Below are 17,863 nucleotides of genomic sequence, written 5' to 3'. Positions count from 1 at the left end.
GCGGCACTGACAGACCCCTCTCGTCCCTCCCTCCCTCCCTTCCTCCCTCTCTCCCTCCTCTCGGCACACACGCGCACCCGCAGAACCGCGCCTACGCCACCTCGCAGCTGTCGGACCTCGTCACAAAACTGCGCTCCACCGACCAGTCTGTCGCGCACCGCTGCAACATTGGCCACCTCTCGCCCCTCATCGTCCAGCTCCGCCAGCACCTCACCACCTCCAAGGGTGCGGGCTCGGGCTCGGGCTCGGGCGCGGGCTCGGGCTTGGCGGGCGCGGGCGCGAGCGACGGCGCGGGCGGCCTCGCGACGCCCTCGTCGGCGGCGGGCAAGGGCAAGGCGCGCGCCGACGACCAGGACGCTCCCGCTCCCGACTCGTCCTCCTCGGCGGCGGCGGCGGCGCAGCAGCAGCAGCAGCAGGCCAAGAAAGACCTCGTTGCCAAGCTCGGCGAGACGCAGCTCGCGCGCGTCGTGCGCGACGCGACAAAGCTCAGCAGCGAGGCGAGCCACGCGCTCGTTGGAGCGCTCGTCAAGGACGCGCTGTTCAACGGAGGGAGGCTGGCGGCTGCTGGGGCGGGTGCGGGTGCGGGTGCGGGTGCGGGTGCGGGTGCGGGAGGAGGAGGAGCGGGAGGTGGAGGAGCGGGAGGTGGAGCGGCCGAGCGCGAGGGCGGGCTCAAGCTGCCGCCGGTCGTGCTCTGAGCGGGGTCGTCGTCGCCCCTGCACCAGGGCGTGCCCAATCTCTCACTCTCGTTCACTCCCTTCTCTGCCTCTCTCTCTCTCTCTCTCTCTCGCAGTGCCCCCCTTCGTCTCTCGTCTCTCGTCGCAGGTTCCCCTTTCGTCTCCCCCTCCTCTCGCTTGTGTAGACCACTGCAGCGCGCCGCCCCGCTTTTTCCTCGCCGTCTCTCGGTCGCACAGCCTCGCTCAAAGAGAGAGAGAAAGAGAGAGAGACGCTCTATGTAACAGGCGCGAGGCGCAATGGTAGCTCGATCGAGGAGGAGGAACAGCGAGCGAGGGGGAGGGATGGGGAGAGGGACAACGACAACGAGAGTTCTATGTACATGACCGCCTTTCCTTCCTTCCGACCCAGTCACGCCGCCGACTCGCCGCCATAGTCGGCCCGGAAGTCGTGCTCGAGTACCGCACGCCCTGCGGCGCTCAGGACGGGCCGACCGTCCCACGTCGAGACGTCCTCGGGCTCGGGCTCGAAGAAGCGCGGGACGTAGCTGCGCCGGTGGACGAGTTCCTGAGTCAGTTCCGTGCTCGTCGAGCGAGTAGAGAAGAGATAGAGAGAGAGAGAGCGACCGCCCGACGCACCTCTCGCCCTTCTTCTTCCTCTCGTCGGCCTTGTCGCGCTGCGCCTGCTCGATGCGCTGCTTCTCGCGGCTCGCCGTCGCGAAGTCCTTGTTGTGCAGCGCGTCGATGACGGGCGCCCACACGCGCCGCGTCTCGAGCTCGTCCTGCTCCGACAGCGGCGCGACCGTCTTTGGCGCGACGGCGAGCGGCACGAGGTCGACCAGCGTCGTCGAGGTCTGCGCGAGGGGGGTTCGGTCCAGAGGCGTCAGTCACTGGCACACGTGCTTTCAGACGTCGTGCACCGCCGACAGGGGCAGCGCACGGCGCCAAGAGAGAGAGGAGCGAGCGCCGACGCACCGTCTCGCCCGCCTTTTTCCACCGGATCTCGCCGCGCCAGTTGCCCTCGAGCGTGCCGACGACGCGCTCCTTGGGGACCTGCTTGATGCGCGAGAAGCGCTGCTGCTGCTGCTGCTGCTGTTTGTCGCCGCCGCCGTCGACCTCGCCCGCGACCGACTCATACACGACGCCCTCGACGGCGAATCGAGGGCGCGAGATCCAGCTCTGCAGGCGAGGTGCGTCGCGAGGGTGAGTCTCGAGTCCGCTGTGGTGGCGGGAGGGAGAGAGAGGGAGAGAGGGACGCACCTCCTCGCGGTACTCGACGATGGCCCTCAGGCGCTTCCTGGACCCGTCCTGCCCCGCCTTGCCCCTGCCCTCGCGCACCGACGTCACGGTGACGACGTCCGAGATGGTGGCGTACGGGCTCGCGCGGATGAGGCCCGCGACGGCCGCGACCGGGTGCGTCATGTGGAACTCCTCGCCGTCGGCGAGCTCGAGGAAGAGGCCCTTGTTGTGCTGCCCGGGCACGATGCGCACGTTGGCGCCCGTGAACTTGGCCGACAGCTGGTCGACGCCGCGGAGCCGGACGACGCGCTCGGTGGGCTCGCCGCTCGCGCCGCCGCCGGAAGAAGAAGAAGAGGCGAGACGGGCCTCGCACAGGAAGTGCGAGATGGGCGGGTGGTGCGATGTCTGCTCGTTAAGGATGACGACTCGCGCGGTGCGCTGTGGGCGAGAGCTGGCGGCGGACGACGAAGGCGCGACCGAAGACGAGGCGGACGCGATGGACGACGCCGAGGAAGGCAGGGTGCTGCTGCTCGGCTTGGGGCGCCGCGAGATGCTCGTGACGGACGGCGTCGACTTGAGCGCGGCGGCGGCCGTCACGTTGTTCGACGACGACGGACGGCCGGCGCACGCGAGCACCTCGGGGAGCGGGTTGTCGTCGAGGTGGGCCGTCGGGACCGGGTGGCCCTCGTGCGGGTCGAGCTCGAGCGGCGCAGTGTCGTACACGGCGCGAAAGTGCTCGCCGAGGACCGAGTTGAACGACTTGGCGATCGGGTGCTTGGCGTACTTGAGCCAGATGGTAAACTTGAACCGCAGGACGGCGAGGAGGCGCTCGAGCTCGTCGGCGTCGTCGTCGAGCGCGGCGAGCGAGGCAAAGAAGTCGGGGCGATCGATGTACGTCCAGTGCTCGAGGGTGCCGATCGGCTCCATGATGTTGGCCTGCCGGGGCGAGCGACGTCAGCTCCGGAGTGAGAGAGGTCGGCGGACGGGGAGGGGGGTTCGCGGCGGCGGCGGTGGTCGCCGAGACCGCCTGGCGCCTCGCGAAGGGGTGGACAGGGTGGAAGTGGGACGCACCGGCAACGAGATGCGGACGCTCGACAGATCCTTGACCGAGATGGTCTTGCGCAGGATCCCAAGGAGCGCCTTGAACTTGCCTGCGCGACGAGGGCGAGCGGTGAGCGGTCCGTGTCTCGCGAGCAGGCGACAATCGACAGGAAGGACAAGGTCGTGACGGACCCTGTTCGGTGTCCAAGTCGCCCTGGAGCTCGTCGGCGAGGCCCAAGTCGTCGCCGGTGGGCAGTGCCGGCGCCTGGTCGGCGTCGTCGCGGCCCGGGTCGAGCGAGGTGCGGCTGAGGTGGTCGCCGACTTCAGACACGTTGTCGGGCGTGACTGCGGCGGGCGTCGAGCCGCGAGAGCCCCTCCAGGACCACCGACTCGAGCCCTTGGTGGCCGGCGACGATGAGGTTGATGACATGGAAGTCGGGTGGGGCGAGAGCGGCTGTGGTCGGGGCGAGTGCGTGTAGGTGATGCGGTGGATCTGGCTGAGTAGATCGGCGTGCAGCTCAAGCCAGCAAAGGGCGAGCGCCGGTGTCGAAGACCAAGAGAGCGCAGCCGAGTCGGCGAACGTGCGGCTCGCGTCTCCGGCGCCTCACTCGCCAGCGGGACGCTTTCCTGCACCGCGAGCACTGTCCTGAGAGCTCTCGAGACCCAACCTGCAGCGCTAGTCGGTCCCGCTCGAGAGGACGCCGCTCGCCCGCTTCGTCCGCTCGGAGGCCGACCCGACCTCGTCGCCGCCCTCGAGTCGCACACGCAGCGCCTCCGAGTCCTCTCGCGCGCTGCAGCACACTCTCCGACGCTTCGTGCACAGGAAAGAGCACCTGCAATGCACGCCCGTCGCCCATCAACGGCCCCAAGAGCGCCCGCTCAGGCCGTCGCGGCCATCTCGCCCGTCTCCTCCTCCTTTGCCGCCTCCTCGACCGCCATGACCTTGTCGCCGTCCTCCTGGTCGACCGCCTCCTGCGCCTCGACGCCCTCGACGTCCGTCGCGGCCGGCGTGTTGTCGCCCGTCGTCCCGGGCGCCGACGACGCCGCCACGTCCTTCTTGGCCGCCGCGCGCTCCTGCATCTTGGCCTTGCTGTGCGGCGTGACGTCCTCGGCGTACAGCCGGAGCGAGAGTGCACTGCGGGACGCGAGAGAGGGTCAGTCTGGGTCCGCAGAGGCAAAGAGAGACCGACAGAGAGAGAGAGAGAGAGAGAGAAGAGCAAGCGACGCACGACTTCTCGAGCTTCTCGACCATGAGGTTGCAGCTCGTCTTGCTGACCCAGAACGCGAGGAAGAGATCCTCCTCCTTGCTGCGGAGGAGAAGGCAAGGCGGGCGAGGGCGGGCGAGGGTAGGTTGACGACGAGAGGGAGGAAGGAGAGTGAGGAGGGGAGAAGACCTTGTCAGGACCTCGCGCCTGTCGACCTCTGAGAGACACAAAGACGAAGAAGAGGGACGCACTCGGTGTCGCTGCCCTTGGCGCCCTGGACGTGGAGGACGGCGCTGCCCGGCTCGGTCGCCTCGAGCCTCTCCTTGAGCCCCTCCTCCGTGAGGTCCTCAAACTTGACGCTGACGGCGCCCATGACCTGCCGGAGCGTGTCGGCGCCGACCTTGATGACGCGCTTGTCGCTCAGGAACGGCCGCACGACGTCGAGGCCCTCGGCGTTGAGGCGCCACTTGCACGCGTACTGGCCGTTCGAGTCCTGGCGCGTAAAGAGCTTGACGCCGCACGAGATGAGGCGCATGCGCGAGTAGGCGTTGGACAGGAGGAGCTTGCGCGTGAGGAGCGACGTGAGGTAGATGGACCGCAGCGGCTGGCCGGCCGCGTTGCGCACGAGGAGCTCGCTGAACGGGAAAGCGTCCGAGATGCCGAAAAAGTCCCTGCGGGTGCGCGCGCGCGCAAGGCTCGTCAGTATCGTGTCGCCGGACAGGGTGCGAGGCGAAAGGGAGAGGAGGAAAGAGAGGGAGAGGTGCGACGCACTTGATGAGGCGGACCTGGTCGTCCTCGAGACCGGGGAGGTAGATGTACGGCTCCTCGTTGAAGGGCTTGCCGCCACCGAGGACAGGCTCCTTCTTCTCGACCGCCTTGGCCTCCTGCGGGGCGGCCGCACTCGCGTCCTTGGTCGCTGCCTCGCCGGCGTCCTGGCGCACCTTCTTTGCCTCGGGCTCGCCCTCGACGAGCGTCGGCGTCGCGGCGCGCTCGCGCTTCTCGGCCACAGGTGCAGGCGCCTCCTTCTCCTCAACCTTGCGCTCCTCCTCCTCCTTGCCCTCGGGCACGACAGGCGCGACCGCCGGTGCGGGCGCGGGCACGGGCTCGTCGCCGCCCTTCTTGACGAGCACGCACACGAAGAAGGCGCCCGTGTCCTGCAGGTGCGGGTACAGGCGCAGGGCGTGCTCGAGGCCCTTCTGCTTCTCGTCGCCGCGAGGCCACAGCGACTCGTCCCACACCTTGCGCCCGTTGCTGTCGAGCTTCTTCTCCTTCTTGCCCTTGCCCTTGGCGCCCTTGCGCACGCCGTCGCGCCCCTTGTCGTTGTCCTGCTCGACGGCGACGACGTCGTCGGCGTCGGGCGGCGGCGGGGCATCGGCGGCGGCGGCGGCGGCCGAGGCCGGGTGCGGCGCGTCCGAGAGCGAGTTGTCGAGCACGCGCCAGGTCGTCATGCCCGGGCGGCGCTTGAGCGCGGGGAGCTCGTCCGTGACGGGCAGGATCGACATGTCTGCGGCGGGCGGGCGGGCGGGCGAGGAGCGTCAGGGCCCGGGTCCGACAGGTAGGGAGAGGAGGGACGGAGGAGAGGACGCACCGGGGCAGAGCGACAGGGCCGAGCTGATGACCGACTCGTTCTCCATCGGGTTCATCGAGCACGTCGAGTAGACGAGGCGGCCACCGGGCTTGAGGAGCTGGATGCCGCGCAGGAGGATGCGCAGCTGGAGCGAGTGCAGGCCGATGCCGTTGCCGACGGTCCAGTCGGTCCAGATGCCGAGGTTCTTGCGCATCGTGCCGTCGCCCGAGCAAGGGACGTCGGCGAGGATGCGGTCAAAGAGCATGCCGTCGTACTGCTTGGCGAGGCGGTCCTTGGGCAGGTTGGCGACGCGCTTCTCGTCCTCGACCGTGAACTTGAGGCGCGACGAGCCCTCGGCAGCGGCGGCGGCGGCGACGTCCTTGGCGAGGCGCAGCGACGGGAGCTGAGTCGCGTCGTGGTTGGTCACCATCATGCCCGTGCCGGGCACGCGGTGGAGCGACTGGTGCACGAGGAGGTGGCAGCGCTTGGCGTCCGAGTCGTTGGCGATGAGGAGCCCTTGCTCGGTCGGGTCGGTCGCCAACCTCGGAGCGTGGAGCGCCTCGAGGATCTGGACGCTCTTGCTGCCCGGCGCGGCGCACATGTCGAGCGCCGTCATGCCCGGCCGCACGTCGAGGAGCAGAGGCGGGATCATCGAGACGGCCTCCTGGCGCGACAGGTTGCCGGCGTCCGTCTCGTACACGAGAAAGTGCTGAAACTTGCGGAAGTGCGGGTCCTTGCGGAGCGCGGCCTTGTGGACGGGGAGCTGCCACGCGAGCTGCTGCGGGTACCACTCGATGGGCTTTGGCGGCGCGAGCTTTGTGCCCTCGAACTCGATGCCGGTGAGGTACGGGACGTAGACCTGCTTGATGTGCTCGTGGAGGGCCGGGGCGGTCGCGCGCGAGCTCGTGAGGCGAAACGTGGTCGGGAGAGGCTCGCGCATCGACTTGGAGAAGGCGGCCCACTCGTCGTCGGGCACGATGCCCTGCGCCTTGTAGAAGTTCTCGAACGTCTCGTTGGACTGGCGTGTGGGCGTCGACGAGTCAGCTTTGAGAGTCGAGGGACTCGAGTCGGGGCGAGGGAGGGAGGGGAGGGAGGAGAGGGCGAGCGGTGGACACGGACCTGGTCGATGGGCCGCCATGCGCCGGTGCGCTCCTGCTGCGGGCCAGCGTCGCGGTCCTGCCGGGGCTTGTTGCTGCGGCGTTGCTGTGTGCGGGTGTGGGTGAGTTCGCCGTGTGGGAGAGAGAGGAGGAGGGAGGAGGAGGAGGAGGCGCACCGGTCTGCCCATGGTCGCGGCTGTCGAGAGCGAGCGTCTGGTGGGTGCTGTGCGGCGGAGCAACAGCGTCGGGGTGCGAGGAGAGCGAGAGTGATCGACGGGGAGCGATGTGGCTGTGGCCGTGCTCGCTCGTCGTCTCCTCCGCGGAGCTTGCGAGAGTCAACCTCGGCTCGGCTCTCTCGCACTCCTCCTCCTCTCGACGACTACCCAGCACCAGAGCCCAGAGCACCTCTCGCGCTCTCTCTCTCTGCCGCCGCACCCACCCCACCCGCACCGCCCGACGACCTTGTCCCACCTCGACCGACCAGACGACCTCATCGCCGCGAACATGGCCAACAAGGTCCTCCAGCGCGTCCTCGACCGCCTCCAGGACCTGCCCCAACTCGCCCTCCCGACAGACTACCCGCGACCGGCCGGCGACCACTCGCTGTCGCTCGTCGAGGCTCGCGAGCAGCGCCGCCTCGACTCGCGCACCGGCCAAGCCCTCTTGCGCCTGAGCCTGTACGACGACCACGACGGCGACACCGACACCGACGACTCGGACGACGACGACCAACAACCTGACGCGACGACGGGCATCCAGGCGCGCCTCGCCGCCAACAAGAGCCGCGGGCCGTCGGCGTTCCACATCCTCCTCGCCGCGTTCGCCGTCCTCTTGCACCGGTACACGGGCGACACGGACCTCGTCATTGCCACGTCGTCGCCCTCGTCGCCCGAGCCCCTCCTCCTGCGCATCAAGCTCGACACGACCGACTCGTTCTGGTCCCTCGTCAAGCGCGTCCAGTTCCTCGAGCAGGAGGCCGAGGACGACAAGGTGCCGTACGACGACCTCGTCGAGGCCCTCCCCGGCTACGCCAAGAAGGACCAGGTCGACGGCGCGCCCGCACCGCCGCCCGTGTTCCGCGTCCGGTTCATCGACCAGACCGAGCAGCCCGACTCGGCCTTCCTCGAGCAGACGTCGTCGACGACCGACCTCACCGTCTTTGTGTCGACCACGCCCTCGTCGTCGTCGGCGGCGGACGACTCGGGCGCGCACACGCCCGGCCTGTCGTCGGCGAGCGGCACGACGACCCCGTCGTCGCTCCGCACCTCGTTCCAGTTCACCCCGCCGCGCATCTCCCTCACCCTGTCGTACAACTCGCTCGTGTTCTCTCAGCCGCGCATCGCCCTCGTCCTCGACCAGCTCGCGCACCTCGTGCACCACGCGGCGGCGCACCCGCAGGACCAGGTCGGCAGCATCTCGCTCCTCACGACCCGCCAGCGCAAGCTCCTGCCCGACCCGCGCGCCGACCTCGAGTGGACCGGCTTCCGCGGCGCCATCACCGACCTGTTCAGCGCCAACGCGCGCGAGTTCCCCGACCGCTCGTGCATCGTCGAGAGCGTCGCCGACGACGCCGCCGGCGGCGAGCGCACGTTCACGTACCGCCAGATCGACGAGGCGAGCAACGTGCTCGCCCACCACCTCGTCGACGGCGGCGTCGAGCGCGAGGACGTCGTCACCGTGTACTCGACCCGCGGCGTCGACCTCGTCGTCGCCGTCATGGGCATCCTCAAGGCCGGCGCCACGTTTTCCGTCATCGGTGCGTCCTCTCTCTCTCTTCCTCTTCTTGCTCAAGGAGGAGCCACCCGGACTCAAGCTCTTTCCTCTCGACGCACGCAGACCCGGCGTACCCGCCTGCCCGCCAGACGATCTACCTCCAGGTCGCGCAACCGCGCGCGCTCGTCATCCTCGCCGCTGCCGGCAAGCTCCTGCCGCCCGTGCGCCAGTACGTCAAGGACAAGCTCGACATCCGCGTCGAGGTGCCCGCCCTCGAGCTCAAGGCCGACGGCGTCCTCCTCGGCTCGTCCGGCGCCTCGTCCTCGTCGTCGTCGTCGTCGTCGTCGGGCGACGTCCTCGACGCGCAGCGCTCGCGCGCCGCCGAGCCGCTCGGGATCGCGCTCGGGCCCGACAGCGTCGCGACGCTGTCGTTCACGAGCGGGTCGACGGGCATCCCCAAGGGCGTGCGCGGCCGGCACTTTTCCCTCACGCACTTTTTCCCGTGGATGCGCGAGCGGTTCGACCTGAGCGCCGAGAGCCGGTTCACGATGCTGTCGGGCATCGCGCACGACCCAATCCAGCGCGACATCTTTACGCCCTTGTTCCTCGGCGCGAGCCTGTACATCCCGACGGCCGAGGACATTGGGACGCCCGGGCGCCTCGCCGAGTGGATGGCCGACAAGCGCGTCACGGTGACGCACCTGACGCCGGCCATGGGCCAGCTGCTGTCGGCCCAGGCGTCGCGCCTCATCCCGTCGCTGCGCAACGCGTTCTTCGTCGGCGACATCCTCACCAAGCGCGACTGCACGCGCCTGCAGCAGCTCGCGCAAAACTGCCGCATCATCAACATGTTTGGCACGACCGAGACGCAGCGCGCCGTGTCGTACTTCCCGATCCCGCCCCTGTCCGAGGACCCGACGTTCCTCAAGACGCGCAAGGACATCATGCCGGCCGGCTCGGGCATGGTCAACGTCCAGCTCCTCGTCGTCAACCGCAGCGACAAGAACCAGATCTGCGCCGTCGGCGAGGTCGGCGAGATCTACGTGCGCTCGGGCGGGCTCGCCGAGGGCTACCTCCAGCTCCCGGACGCGACGCGCGACAAGTTTGTCGACAACTGGTTCGGCGCCGGCATCGAGCGCGACGACGCGATCCGCGACGGCGACGGCGACGGCGACGCGCCGTGGAAGCGCCACTGGCTCGGCGTGCGCGACCGCATGTACCGCACGGGCGACCTCGGGCGGTACAACCCGGACGGCACGGTCGAGTGCACCGGGCGCGCCGACGACCAGATCAAGATCCGCGGGTTCCGCATCGAGCTCGGCGAGATCGACACGCACCTGAGTCGGCACCCGGCCGTGCGCGAGAACGTGACGCTCGTGCGCCGCGACAAGTACGAGGAGAAGGTCCTCGTCGCGTACTTTGTCCCGCTCGTCGGCAGCAAGGAACTCGAAGGGCTCGTGTCGGGCGGCGAGGACGATGACGACCAGGGCGACGAGGGCGACGCGGCCGGCGAGGCGGCGAGGCGCAGCGGCGGCAAGGTGTCGCAGACCGAGGTCGCAAAGGGCCTCAGGCGGTACCGCAAGTTGATCCGCAGCATCCGCGAGTACCTCAAGACCAAGCTCCCGAGCTACTCTGTCCCTTCCGGTGCGTCCCCCTCTCGCTCTCTCTCGCCCGGCCTCGAACCGTGCCCTCGAGACTGACTGGGCCTCGCACGGTCCTCCTCCTCCTCCTCCCTCGCCCTCCCTTGCCCTCGATCCCGCTCCTCCTCGCCACGCAGTCATCGTCCCGCTCGCGCGCATGCCCCTCAACCCGAACGGCAAGGTCGACAAGCCGGCGCTGCCGTTCCCCGACACGGTCGCCGCCGCCGCCGCGCTCGTCTCGTCCGCTCCGTCGTCGTCGTCGGCCGGCGGCGCCAACGGCGCTCAGCAGCAGCTGTCGTCGACCGAGAAGACGATCCACGACATCTGGATGCAGCTCCTCCCGTCGCCGCCGGCCGAGATCCCGCTCGACGAGTCGTTCTTCGACCTCGGCGGCCACTCGATCCTCGCGACGCGCCTCATCTTTGAGCTGCGTCGCTCGCTCGCCCCAGGCGCGCCGCTCGGCCTCGTGTTTGACTTCCCGACGATCCGCGCCCTCGCCCACGAGCTCGACCAGCTCCGCAACGCCGACCTCGGCCTGGCGTCGGGCGACAAGAAGCCGTCGGCCGGCGCCGAGGCGGCCGCCGCCGCCGACAACGAGTACTCGGAGGACGCCGACAAGCTCGTGTCGTCGCTGCGCGCGTCGTACGACAAGCCGACGTCGACCGGCGCGCGCAGCGGCGACGGCCAGGTCGTGTTCCTCACGGGCGCGACCGGGTTCCTCGGCGCGTTTATCCTGCGCGACCTGCTCGACCGCACTCGGCGCGGCGACAAGGTGCGCAAGGTCGTGTGCCACGTGCGCGCCGGGTCGGCCGACAAGGCGCTCGCGCGCCTGCGCGAGAGCGGCGAGGGCCGCGGCGCGTGGGACGACGCGTGGGTGAGCGAGGGCAGGCTCGAGGTCGTCGTCGGTGACCTTGAGGGCGACAAGCTCGGCATGAGCGACGACGACTGGACGAGGGTCGCCCAGGAGGCCGACGTCATCGTGCACAACGGCGCCATCGTGCGTCCCGCCTTTCTCCCTCTCCCTCTCTCTCTTTGTTCCCCTTCCAGCTCTCGGTCGGCCACGAGGATCACGTATTGACGTCGCACGTCGTCTCTCTCTCCCTCGTCGCAGGTCCACTGGGTCTACCCGTACAAGCAGCTGCGCGCCGCCAACGTCCTCGCGACGCTCGCCGTCATCGAGCTCGCGGCGACGACTCGGCCCAAGGCGCTGTCGTTCGTGTCGACGACGGCCGCGATCGAGAAGGCGCACTACGTGCGCCTGTCGGAGAGCATCAAGCAGGCCGGCGGGCAGGGCGTGCCCGAGTCGGACCCGCTCGACGCGGGCAAGCAGGGGCTCAAGGGCGGGTACGGCCAGAGCAAGTGGGTCTCGGAGCGCCTCGTGCTCGAGGCCGGCCGGCGCGGCCTCGCCGGGTCGATCGTGCGGCCGGCCTACATCGTCGGCGACTCGCAGTCGGCCGTCACCAACACGGACGACTTCCTGTGGCGCCTCGTCAAGGGCTGCATCCAGCTCGGCCACATCCCCGACATCCACAACACGATCAACATGGTGCCGGTCGACCACGTTGCGCGCATCACGGCGTGCGCGGCGCTCCAGGACCCGTCGACGCCGCTCAAGGTGCACCACGTCACGGCGCGCCCGATGCCGCGCTTCAACTCGTTCCTCGCCGCGCTCAAGCTGTTCGGGTACGGCGTCGCGACGACCGAGTACCTGCCGTGGCGGACCTTGCTCGAGCAGCACGTCCTGCGCGTGCAGGACAACGCCCTGTTCCCGCTCCTCCACTTTGTCCTCGACGACCTCCCGACCTCGACCAAGGCGGCCGAGCTCGACGACGCCAACACGGTCGCGCTCCTCAAGGCGGCGCAGCAGCCCGAGGGCGTCACGGTCGACGACGAGCAGATGGGCCGGTACCTCGCGTGGCTCGTCGCGGCGGGCTTCCTCGAGGCGCCGCCGCGCGAGGGCGAGCAGGGCGTCAAGCCGCTCCCGCAGCTCGAGCTCCAGGTCGGCGGTGCACGCGCCATCGGTCGCTCGAGCGCGGGCAAGTAGAGCTGTGAGGGGGAGCGAGCGCGGAGGAGGGACGACTCGAGCGAGGAGGTTTCTCTCCCCCTGCGTCCAAGTTTGATAGACAGCAATGAGCAACAAGGATCTTTGTCCGTATGCAGCAGCAGTGCAGCTCGTCGAGCGAGACGGAAAGGCGAGACTCTGAGGCGGTTCCTTCGACGTCCGCTCGCCTCGTCCGGCTCGAGCCCTCCCTCCTCTCAGCCTTCGCTACACGTGCACCAGCACGCCCTCGAGCGCCATGCCGCTACCCCGGCCCGTCAGCTCTGCCGACATGCGCAGCGCCCACGCCTCGGGCTCGCTCCCCGCCTCGCCAGCTCCTCGCGGCGCCGGCAGCAGCAGCAACAGCGCCCAGCTCGGCCTCAAGCTCGCCGTCGAGCGCGGGGCCTACGTCGCAGGGCAGCAGGTCAAGGGCGTCCTCGAGCTCAGCGTCAAGGGCCAGCTCGCACTCGGCGAGGTTGGCATCGAGTTCCTCGGCGTCGAAGGTGCGCCCAGCTCTCTCTCCCTCTCTCGCGGGTGTGCGAGTGGGTGGGACAAGCGTGTGCGACTGCTGGGGAGTGCACACGGTCGGACAGCGGTGGTGGATGGGCGCCCATGAGTGCGAGGACGTCTCTCCCCCCCTCCCCTCTCCGCGCGTCAATCAACACGGCTCGCAGCACCTCGTCCACCTCCTCACGGGGCTGTCCCACAGCGCGGAGCACCTTCCACAGTGTGCAAGAGCACGTATGCTGACCCGCCCTCGTCGCATGCAGAGCTCCGCTCGCGCGACCACACCTCGACCCGCCGCCTCCTGTCGGACCGAGTCGACTTCCAGGGCAACGGCCTCCCGCCGTCCAACGCCGTCAAGCCCGGCACCAAGCCAATCCAGGGCTCCTTCTACCCGGCCCTCCCCGGCCGCACCCGCTTCGCCTTTGCCTTCACCATCCCGGCCTCGCTCCCCTCGACCTGCGCGCTCGGCTCAAACGCCCAGACGCGCTACGAGCTGCGCGCGTTCGCGAGCTCGCTCGTCGACGGCAGCGTCGACTTGCGCAGCGAGAAGCTCGACGTGCGCGTCGTCGAGCGCTGGGGCGACTGGCGCGACGAAGAGTGGCAGACGCCGCTCGAGCGCACGGCGCAGGGCACGCTCGCGCGCGGTGGCGACGGCGCACTCGAGCTCGTCGCGAGCGTCGGCAAGGGCGAGTGGGCGCTGCGGCCGCCGAGGCTGTTCTGGCGCTCGGACGGCGACATGGACGTCGCCGGCAAGGGCAAGGTCGAGGTGCGCGCCCACGTCCGCAACCTCAGCAAGCGTCACGTGCGTCCCCCTCGCTCCTCTCTTCCCTCTTTTTGTCACCCTGACGAGACACTTATCGCGCCGCGCCCGTCGAAACAGGTCACGGGCCTCAAGCTCTCGCTCATCCGCCGCCTGCGCGTCCTGTACCCGCAAGGCGCTCGCCCTGTCGTCGAGCCGCCCGTCGTGTCGAGCGTCGTCGTCGCCGAGCGGTTCCACGGCATCGACTACGACGTGCGCAGCGGCGGCGAGCGCGACGCCGTCCTCGCCCTGCAGGTCCCGACCGACGAGTGCTGGACCGTGCGCAAGGGCACCCTGTTCGAGCTCGACGTCGTGCTTCGTGTCGAGGTCGAGTGCGGCTTCCTCCAGTGCGTCCTCTCTCTCTTTCTCTCTCTGTCACTCTACGAGCGTGCCCTGACGCTGCTGCACGGACGCAGGAAACCGCTCTCCGTCGACCTCCCGATCTGGATCGCCCACCCGCTGTCGCTCCCGAACAGCGCGCACCGCTTCGCCGACGAGGAGCGGGCCCGTCTCGCGCCTGCCGCCGCGCCCGTCCAGGCGCCGGCCCTCGCGCCCACACCGTCGCCTCAGCCGTCCATCCCGTACTCGCCCTCGACGGTCGGCACCTTTTCTTCGCCCGCCGCGCCGTACCACACCTTGTCGCCCGAGCCGTACGCCCCGGCGTTCGCGCACGGCGGGCACCTCCCGCTCCCGGGCACGCCGGCGCCAGGGCAGCACGGGCGCCACTATGCGGCGTCGGCCATCTCGATGACCTCGTCGGCGTCGTCGCCGGCCATGTACCCTCCCTCGACGCCCACACCCTACTTTCCTCCACCTCCTGCGGCGCCCGCCGAGCTGTACGACCCGGTCCCGGCCGCCTACGCCGCGCCGCACGGCTACGTCGCGTTCGACCCGACCGTGCCCGACCTGTCGACGTCGCAGTTCCTCGGCAGCCTGCAGCACCAGCAGCCCGGCTATGTCCCGACGCCACCCGGGACCGCCTTCTCGCCGCCGCCGCCGCAGGCGCAGCACGCGCCGCTCGCACCCTGGAGCGTCGCCGCGCCGCCGTCGCCTCAGCCGCACGTCGCCTCGGTCCCGCCGCCGCACGGCCCGCCTCCGCCGCCGTCGCGCGCCCACACGATCGCGGCGGGCCTCGGCCTCGCGCCGCACGAGGCTGCCCAGGTCGAGGTCAACCTCGCGCCGCTCGAGCCGTACAGCGCCGCGCAGCGCGCGCACCAGCATGCACGCACGGCGAGCGACCTGCCGTACCTCGCGCAGCAGCAGCAGCAGCGCGGCGTCGAGCCCGTGCGTCAGCACAGCGCACCTGCTGCAGCGGCGGCGCATGTGCACGGCGGCGAGCTCGACTTGCCCGATGCGAGCCCGCCGAGGCCGTGCGCGAGCCCGGTGCCGTCCATCCGCGGCGGCGAGGTCCGCTCGCCCGAGCCCGTCACGTCGTCGGCGCCGTCGCACACCCGCGTCTCGCACACGCCGCCGCCGCCCTCGCCGAGCTCGCACTTCCGGCGCGCCGAGCAATCGCGCTCGCCGTCGCCGGTCGAGTCGGCGCCGGCGTCGGCGTCGGCGCACTCGTCGCCGCTCGGTGCCGCCTCCCCGGCGTCGGCGTCGGCGGCGGCGCCGACATCTGCGCTCCTCGAGACGATCGGCGAGGACGGCGAGTCGCAGGCGGGCAACACGGCGCGCAGCGCCATGCTCCCGCCGGGCTTGGCCGACGCCCTGCGCGACGACGGCGGCGCCGGTACCACGGCGGGCTCGAGCCCTGGGCGCAGCAGCGTGCAGGACCTCGAGGAGCTCGTCGAGGAGGAGGAGCGCCGCGACGTCGAGCGCAGGGCGCGAACGAAGGAGGGCTCGCGCGCGGCCGACCTGCCGCCGATGCCGTTCCCGACTACGGCGGCGACGGCGAGTCGCGACGCTCGGCCCCGAGCGCAGGACATCTTCGCGCCCGTCGTTGCGGTCCCCTCGTCCGCGCCTACCGCACCGTCGCCAGCTTCGTCGTCCTCCCCGACTCGTCTCGCCGCCCCGAAGCGCGACGGCGGCGGGCTCTCGGCCCTCGAGGCGCGCCTCGCCCGTCCCTCGACGCCCGATCTGTCGGCTCTGCAGCTCTGCTCCCCCTCGCGCTCGCCCTCGCCGATCAAGCCCCTCGGCAGCCCGGCGCCGCACGCGCGCGCGTTTGCGCCCCACCTCGACCTGCTCCACCTCGGCGGCGAGAGCGAGACGGTCGGGAGCGCGCTCCGGGCGAGGAGCATCTCGAGGGCGTCGAAGCACGAGGAGGAAAGGCGCAGGGCGGTCGAGGAGGACCCGAAGGAGGCGGTCAGGAGGGCGGTCGCGGGCGCCGCGTGGGCCCAGGGTCCGAGCGCGCGGTCGGCCGAGGCCGCTGCACCCGTCGGCGGGCTCGCGCAGAAGGAGGAGCTGCCGGTCAAGGCGTCGGTGGCCGACTGGGTCAAGTCGGTCGAGCCCGTCGCGCCGGCGTCGGTCGAGCAGCCGGTGCGCCCCGTCGTCGAGCAGGTCGCCGACGTCTGCGCCGCCAAGGCCGGTCGGCCGGCGCAGTACAAGCCGCGAGCGCCGCTCAAGCTCGCGGCGCCGGTCGCCGAGCCCGCGATGCAGGAGCCGTCGTCGCCGTCGTCACCTCGTCGTCCGCTCCCCTCGCCACCGCCCTCGCCTCGTCGAGCCCTTCCCTCGCCGCCAGCGCAGGACACGTCGCCGAGCAAGCCTACGTCACCTTCGTTTGGCGTCTCTGCGCCCGTCGCTGTTCCTGAGCAGCCGCCGGCGTCGGCCAAGCCCAACGTCCCTCGACCCGTCTTCGGCGCATCGCCGTCCAAGCGCGACATCTCGCCGGCGCCATCCCCCGACAAGCCGCCCTCGCCCTCCCTGCCCGTACCAGCGGCGCGCTCGCCGACCAAGACGAGCCTGCCGAGCCCTTGGTCCAGCAGGCCGTCGCCGTGGTCGTCCGTCGGGAGGTCGCCCTCGCCCGTCAAGGCCGCATCGCCCGCGCCTACGTCGACGCCCTCGTTCGACGCGCCCAAGTCGCCCATCGCGGCAGTCGTCGACGACGGTGGGCGCAAGGTCGTCGACGTCGTCGAGATCAAGGGGCTGAAGCGTGAGGCGGTCGACCGCGTCGCCGGCTGGCTCCAGAAGGCCGACACCGAGCCTGTCGCACCTGCGCCGGCGCCCGACAGCGTCGTCTCGTTGCAGACCAAGCAGCAGAAGCGCATCACGATCGAGTTTGGCCGTCACGCGCCCGAGCCGCCCTCGCGCCCGTCGTCCTCGTCGTCCAGGACCGGCCTGTCGCGCAGCGCGGCAGCTCCGCCCTCGCTCCACGCCACCGGCCGCCCTCAGCAGCAGCAGCAGGAGCCGACCGTGGCACAGCTTCTCGCGGCCGAGACGCGCGCGGCCATGCGCCAGGCGCAGGCAGACGCGCCCGCCGACCTGACGCGCTCGTCGGCTGTCGAGAAGGGCCTGAACGGGTACCTCGCCGCGCTCAAGAGCGACGCAGAAGACGTCGGCAAGGGCGAGCAGGCGCATCGGTCGGCGAGGAGGGCGGCGCCGGGCAAGGTGAGGAGCGTCGCGAGCATCTGGGCCGAGCGCGTCGAGGAGGCAGATGTGCGTCTCTCCTTCCTTCTCCCGCTCTCGACTGCTTCTGGAAGCCATGACCTGACACACTCTCGTACCCCTGCAGCGCGAGCGCACCGAGTCGCCGCCGCCGCCTGCGGCTCGCGCGCTCGGCCACAAGCCGACCAAGTCGCACTCGTCGATTCAGCTCGGCGCCCTCTCGTCGTCGACCTCGTCGCCTCGTCCTCTCGCGTCCCTCAGCAACTCGCCCGTTGCCCCCACCGCAGGTCCTCTCCCGTCGAGGCGCGCGAGGCCCGTCTCGCTGCAGCCCTCGGCATCGCCCGCACGGCCCTTCCTCAACTCGACTGTCGGCCGCGCCTCCCCGTCGTCATCGGCGGCCGCCGCCGCTTCGTCGCCGACGGCCGGCATGCGGGTCCCGAGCGCGGCTGGAGGTGCGATCAAGGGCGCAGGCAAGCTCGCAGCGTCCGAGAGCGCGCCGGCCGGGTGGGCCTCGCCCAGTCGAGCGGGAGCAGCCGACCGGAGCGGCAGCGGCGCCAAGGTCAAGGACCTCCTCGCGCGTTACCAGCAGCAGCTCGCGTGAGCCTGTCGTGTCGAGCGTCCGCTCCTCGTCGCCATCCCTCGTCCCTCCGTCCTCGTCGTTCCTGCTCTCGCTCTCGAACGCCCCCTTCCGCACAGACCCTCTCTGTTTCTCTCTTTTGTAGAACCTCTCTTACTCAGATTCTCTCGTGTTGCTATGTCTCGTGTCCTCTCTTCACGTGCGCCCGAGAAACAGAGAGCGAGAC

General features: G+C 70.5%; 5 protein-coding genes across 5 annotated transcripts; 3 read left to right on the top strand and 2 right to left on the bottom strand.

Annotated features, from left to right (window-relative positions):
* Positions 1-83: 83 nt before the first annotated feature.
* Positions 84-695, top strand: RHOBADRAFT_46557 (uncharacterized protein; the record flags this gene model as incomplete). The annotated part of the gene is made up of 1 exon (XM_018414816.1): positions 84-695. A coding segment is annotated over one exon (612 nt), but the record flags the coding sequence as incomplete, so codon positions are not given.
* A 239-nt stretch (positions 696-934) lies between these two features.
* RHOBADRAFT_55619 (uncharacterized protein) lies at positions 935-3,381 on the bottom strand (the record flags this gene model as incomplete). Its single annotated transcript, XM_018417936.1, has 6 exons — positions 935-1,219; positions 1,311-1,525; positions 1,647-1,850; positions 1,932-2,846; positions 2,982-3,061; positions 3,144-3,381. 6 exons carry the CDS (start codon positions 3,379-3,381, stop codon positions 1,084-1,086), a joined length of 1,788 nt encoding a protein of 595 aa, XP_018268563.1. The 3' UTR covers positions 935-1,083.
* Positions 3,382-3,769: 388 nt separating this feature from the next.
* RHOBADRAFT_55618 (uncharacterized protein) lies at positions 3,770-7,054 on the bottom strand. The gene is made up of 7 exons (XM_018417935.1): positions 6,997-7,054; positions 6,843-6,926; positions 5,745-6,741; positions 4,928-5,660; positions 4,408-4,827; positions 4,181-4,258; positions 3,770-4,086 (listed from the first exon to the last, which is right to left on the bottom strand). The coding sequence occupies exons 1-7, from the start codon at positions 7,006-7,008 to the stop codon at positions 3,831-3,833; spliced, it is 2,580 nt and encodes an 859-aa protein (XP_018268562.1). The 5' UTR covers positions 7,009-7,054; the 3' UTR covers positions 3,770-3,830.
* A 270-nt stretch (positions 7,055-7,324) lies between these two features.
* Positions 7,325-12,327, top strand: RHOBADRAFT_39090 (uncharacterized protein; the record flags this gene model as incomplete). Its single annotated transcript, XM_018413592.1, has 7 exons — positions 7,325-7,497; positions 7,603-7,828; positions 7,865-8,001; positions 8,056-8,576; positions 8,657-10,177; positions 10,311-11,170; positions 11,285-12,327. 7 exons carry the CDS (start codon positions 7,325-7,327, stop codon positions 12,215-12,217), a joined length of 4,371 nt encoding a protein of 1,456 aa, XP_018268561.1. The 3' UTR covers positions 12,218-12,327.
* Positions 12,328-12,470: 143 nt separating this feature from the next.
* On the top strand, positions 12,471-17,661 carry RHOBADRAFT_55616 (uncharacterized protein; the record flags this gene model as incomplete). Its single annotated transcript, XM_018417934.1, has 5 exons — positions 12,471-12,714; positions 12,982-13,520; positions 13,599-13,864; positions 13,934-17,111; positions 17,188-17,661. 5 exons carry the CDS (start codon positions 12,471-12,473, stop codon positions 17,659-17,661), a joined length of 4,701 nt encoding a protein of 1,566 aa, XP_018268560.1.
* Positions 17,662-17,863: the final 202 nt, after the last annotated feature.

This window comes from Rhodotorula graminis (assembly GCF_001329695.1).
Source record: "Rhodotorula graminis WP1 unplaced genomic scaffold RHOBAscaffold_14, whole genome shotgun sequence".
Lineage (NCBI taxonomy): Eukaryota > Fungi > Basidiomycota > Microbotryomycetes > Sporidiobolales > Sporidiobolaceae > Rhodotorula > Rhodotorula graminis.
The sequence above is the reverse complement of the archived record's forward strand: the minus strand, read 5'-3'. Positions and strand labels throughout refer to the sequence as shown.

Excerpts from the sequence above, each read along its gene's own strand:
- RHOBADRAFT_55618 (XM_018417935.1), bottom strand. Across the intron at positions 6,742-6,842 it reads CATGGCGGCCCATCGACCAG|TCCAACGAGACGTTCGAGAA; the intron begins GTCCGTGTCCAC and ends CCCACACGCCAG. Across the intron at positions 4,259-4,407 it reads GCCAAGGGCAGCGACACCGA|CAAGGAGGAGGATCTCTTCC; the intron begins GTGCGTCCCTCT and ends TCTCCTCCGCAG.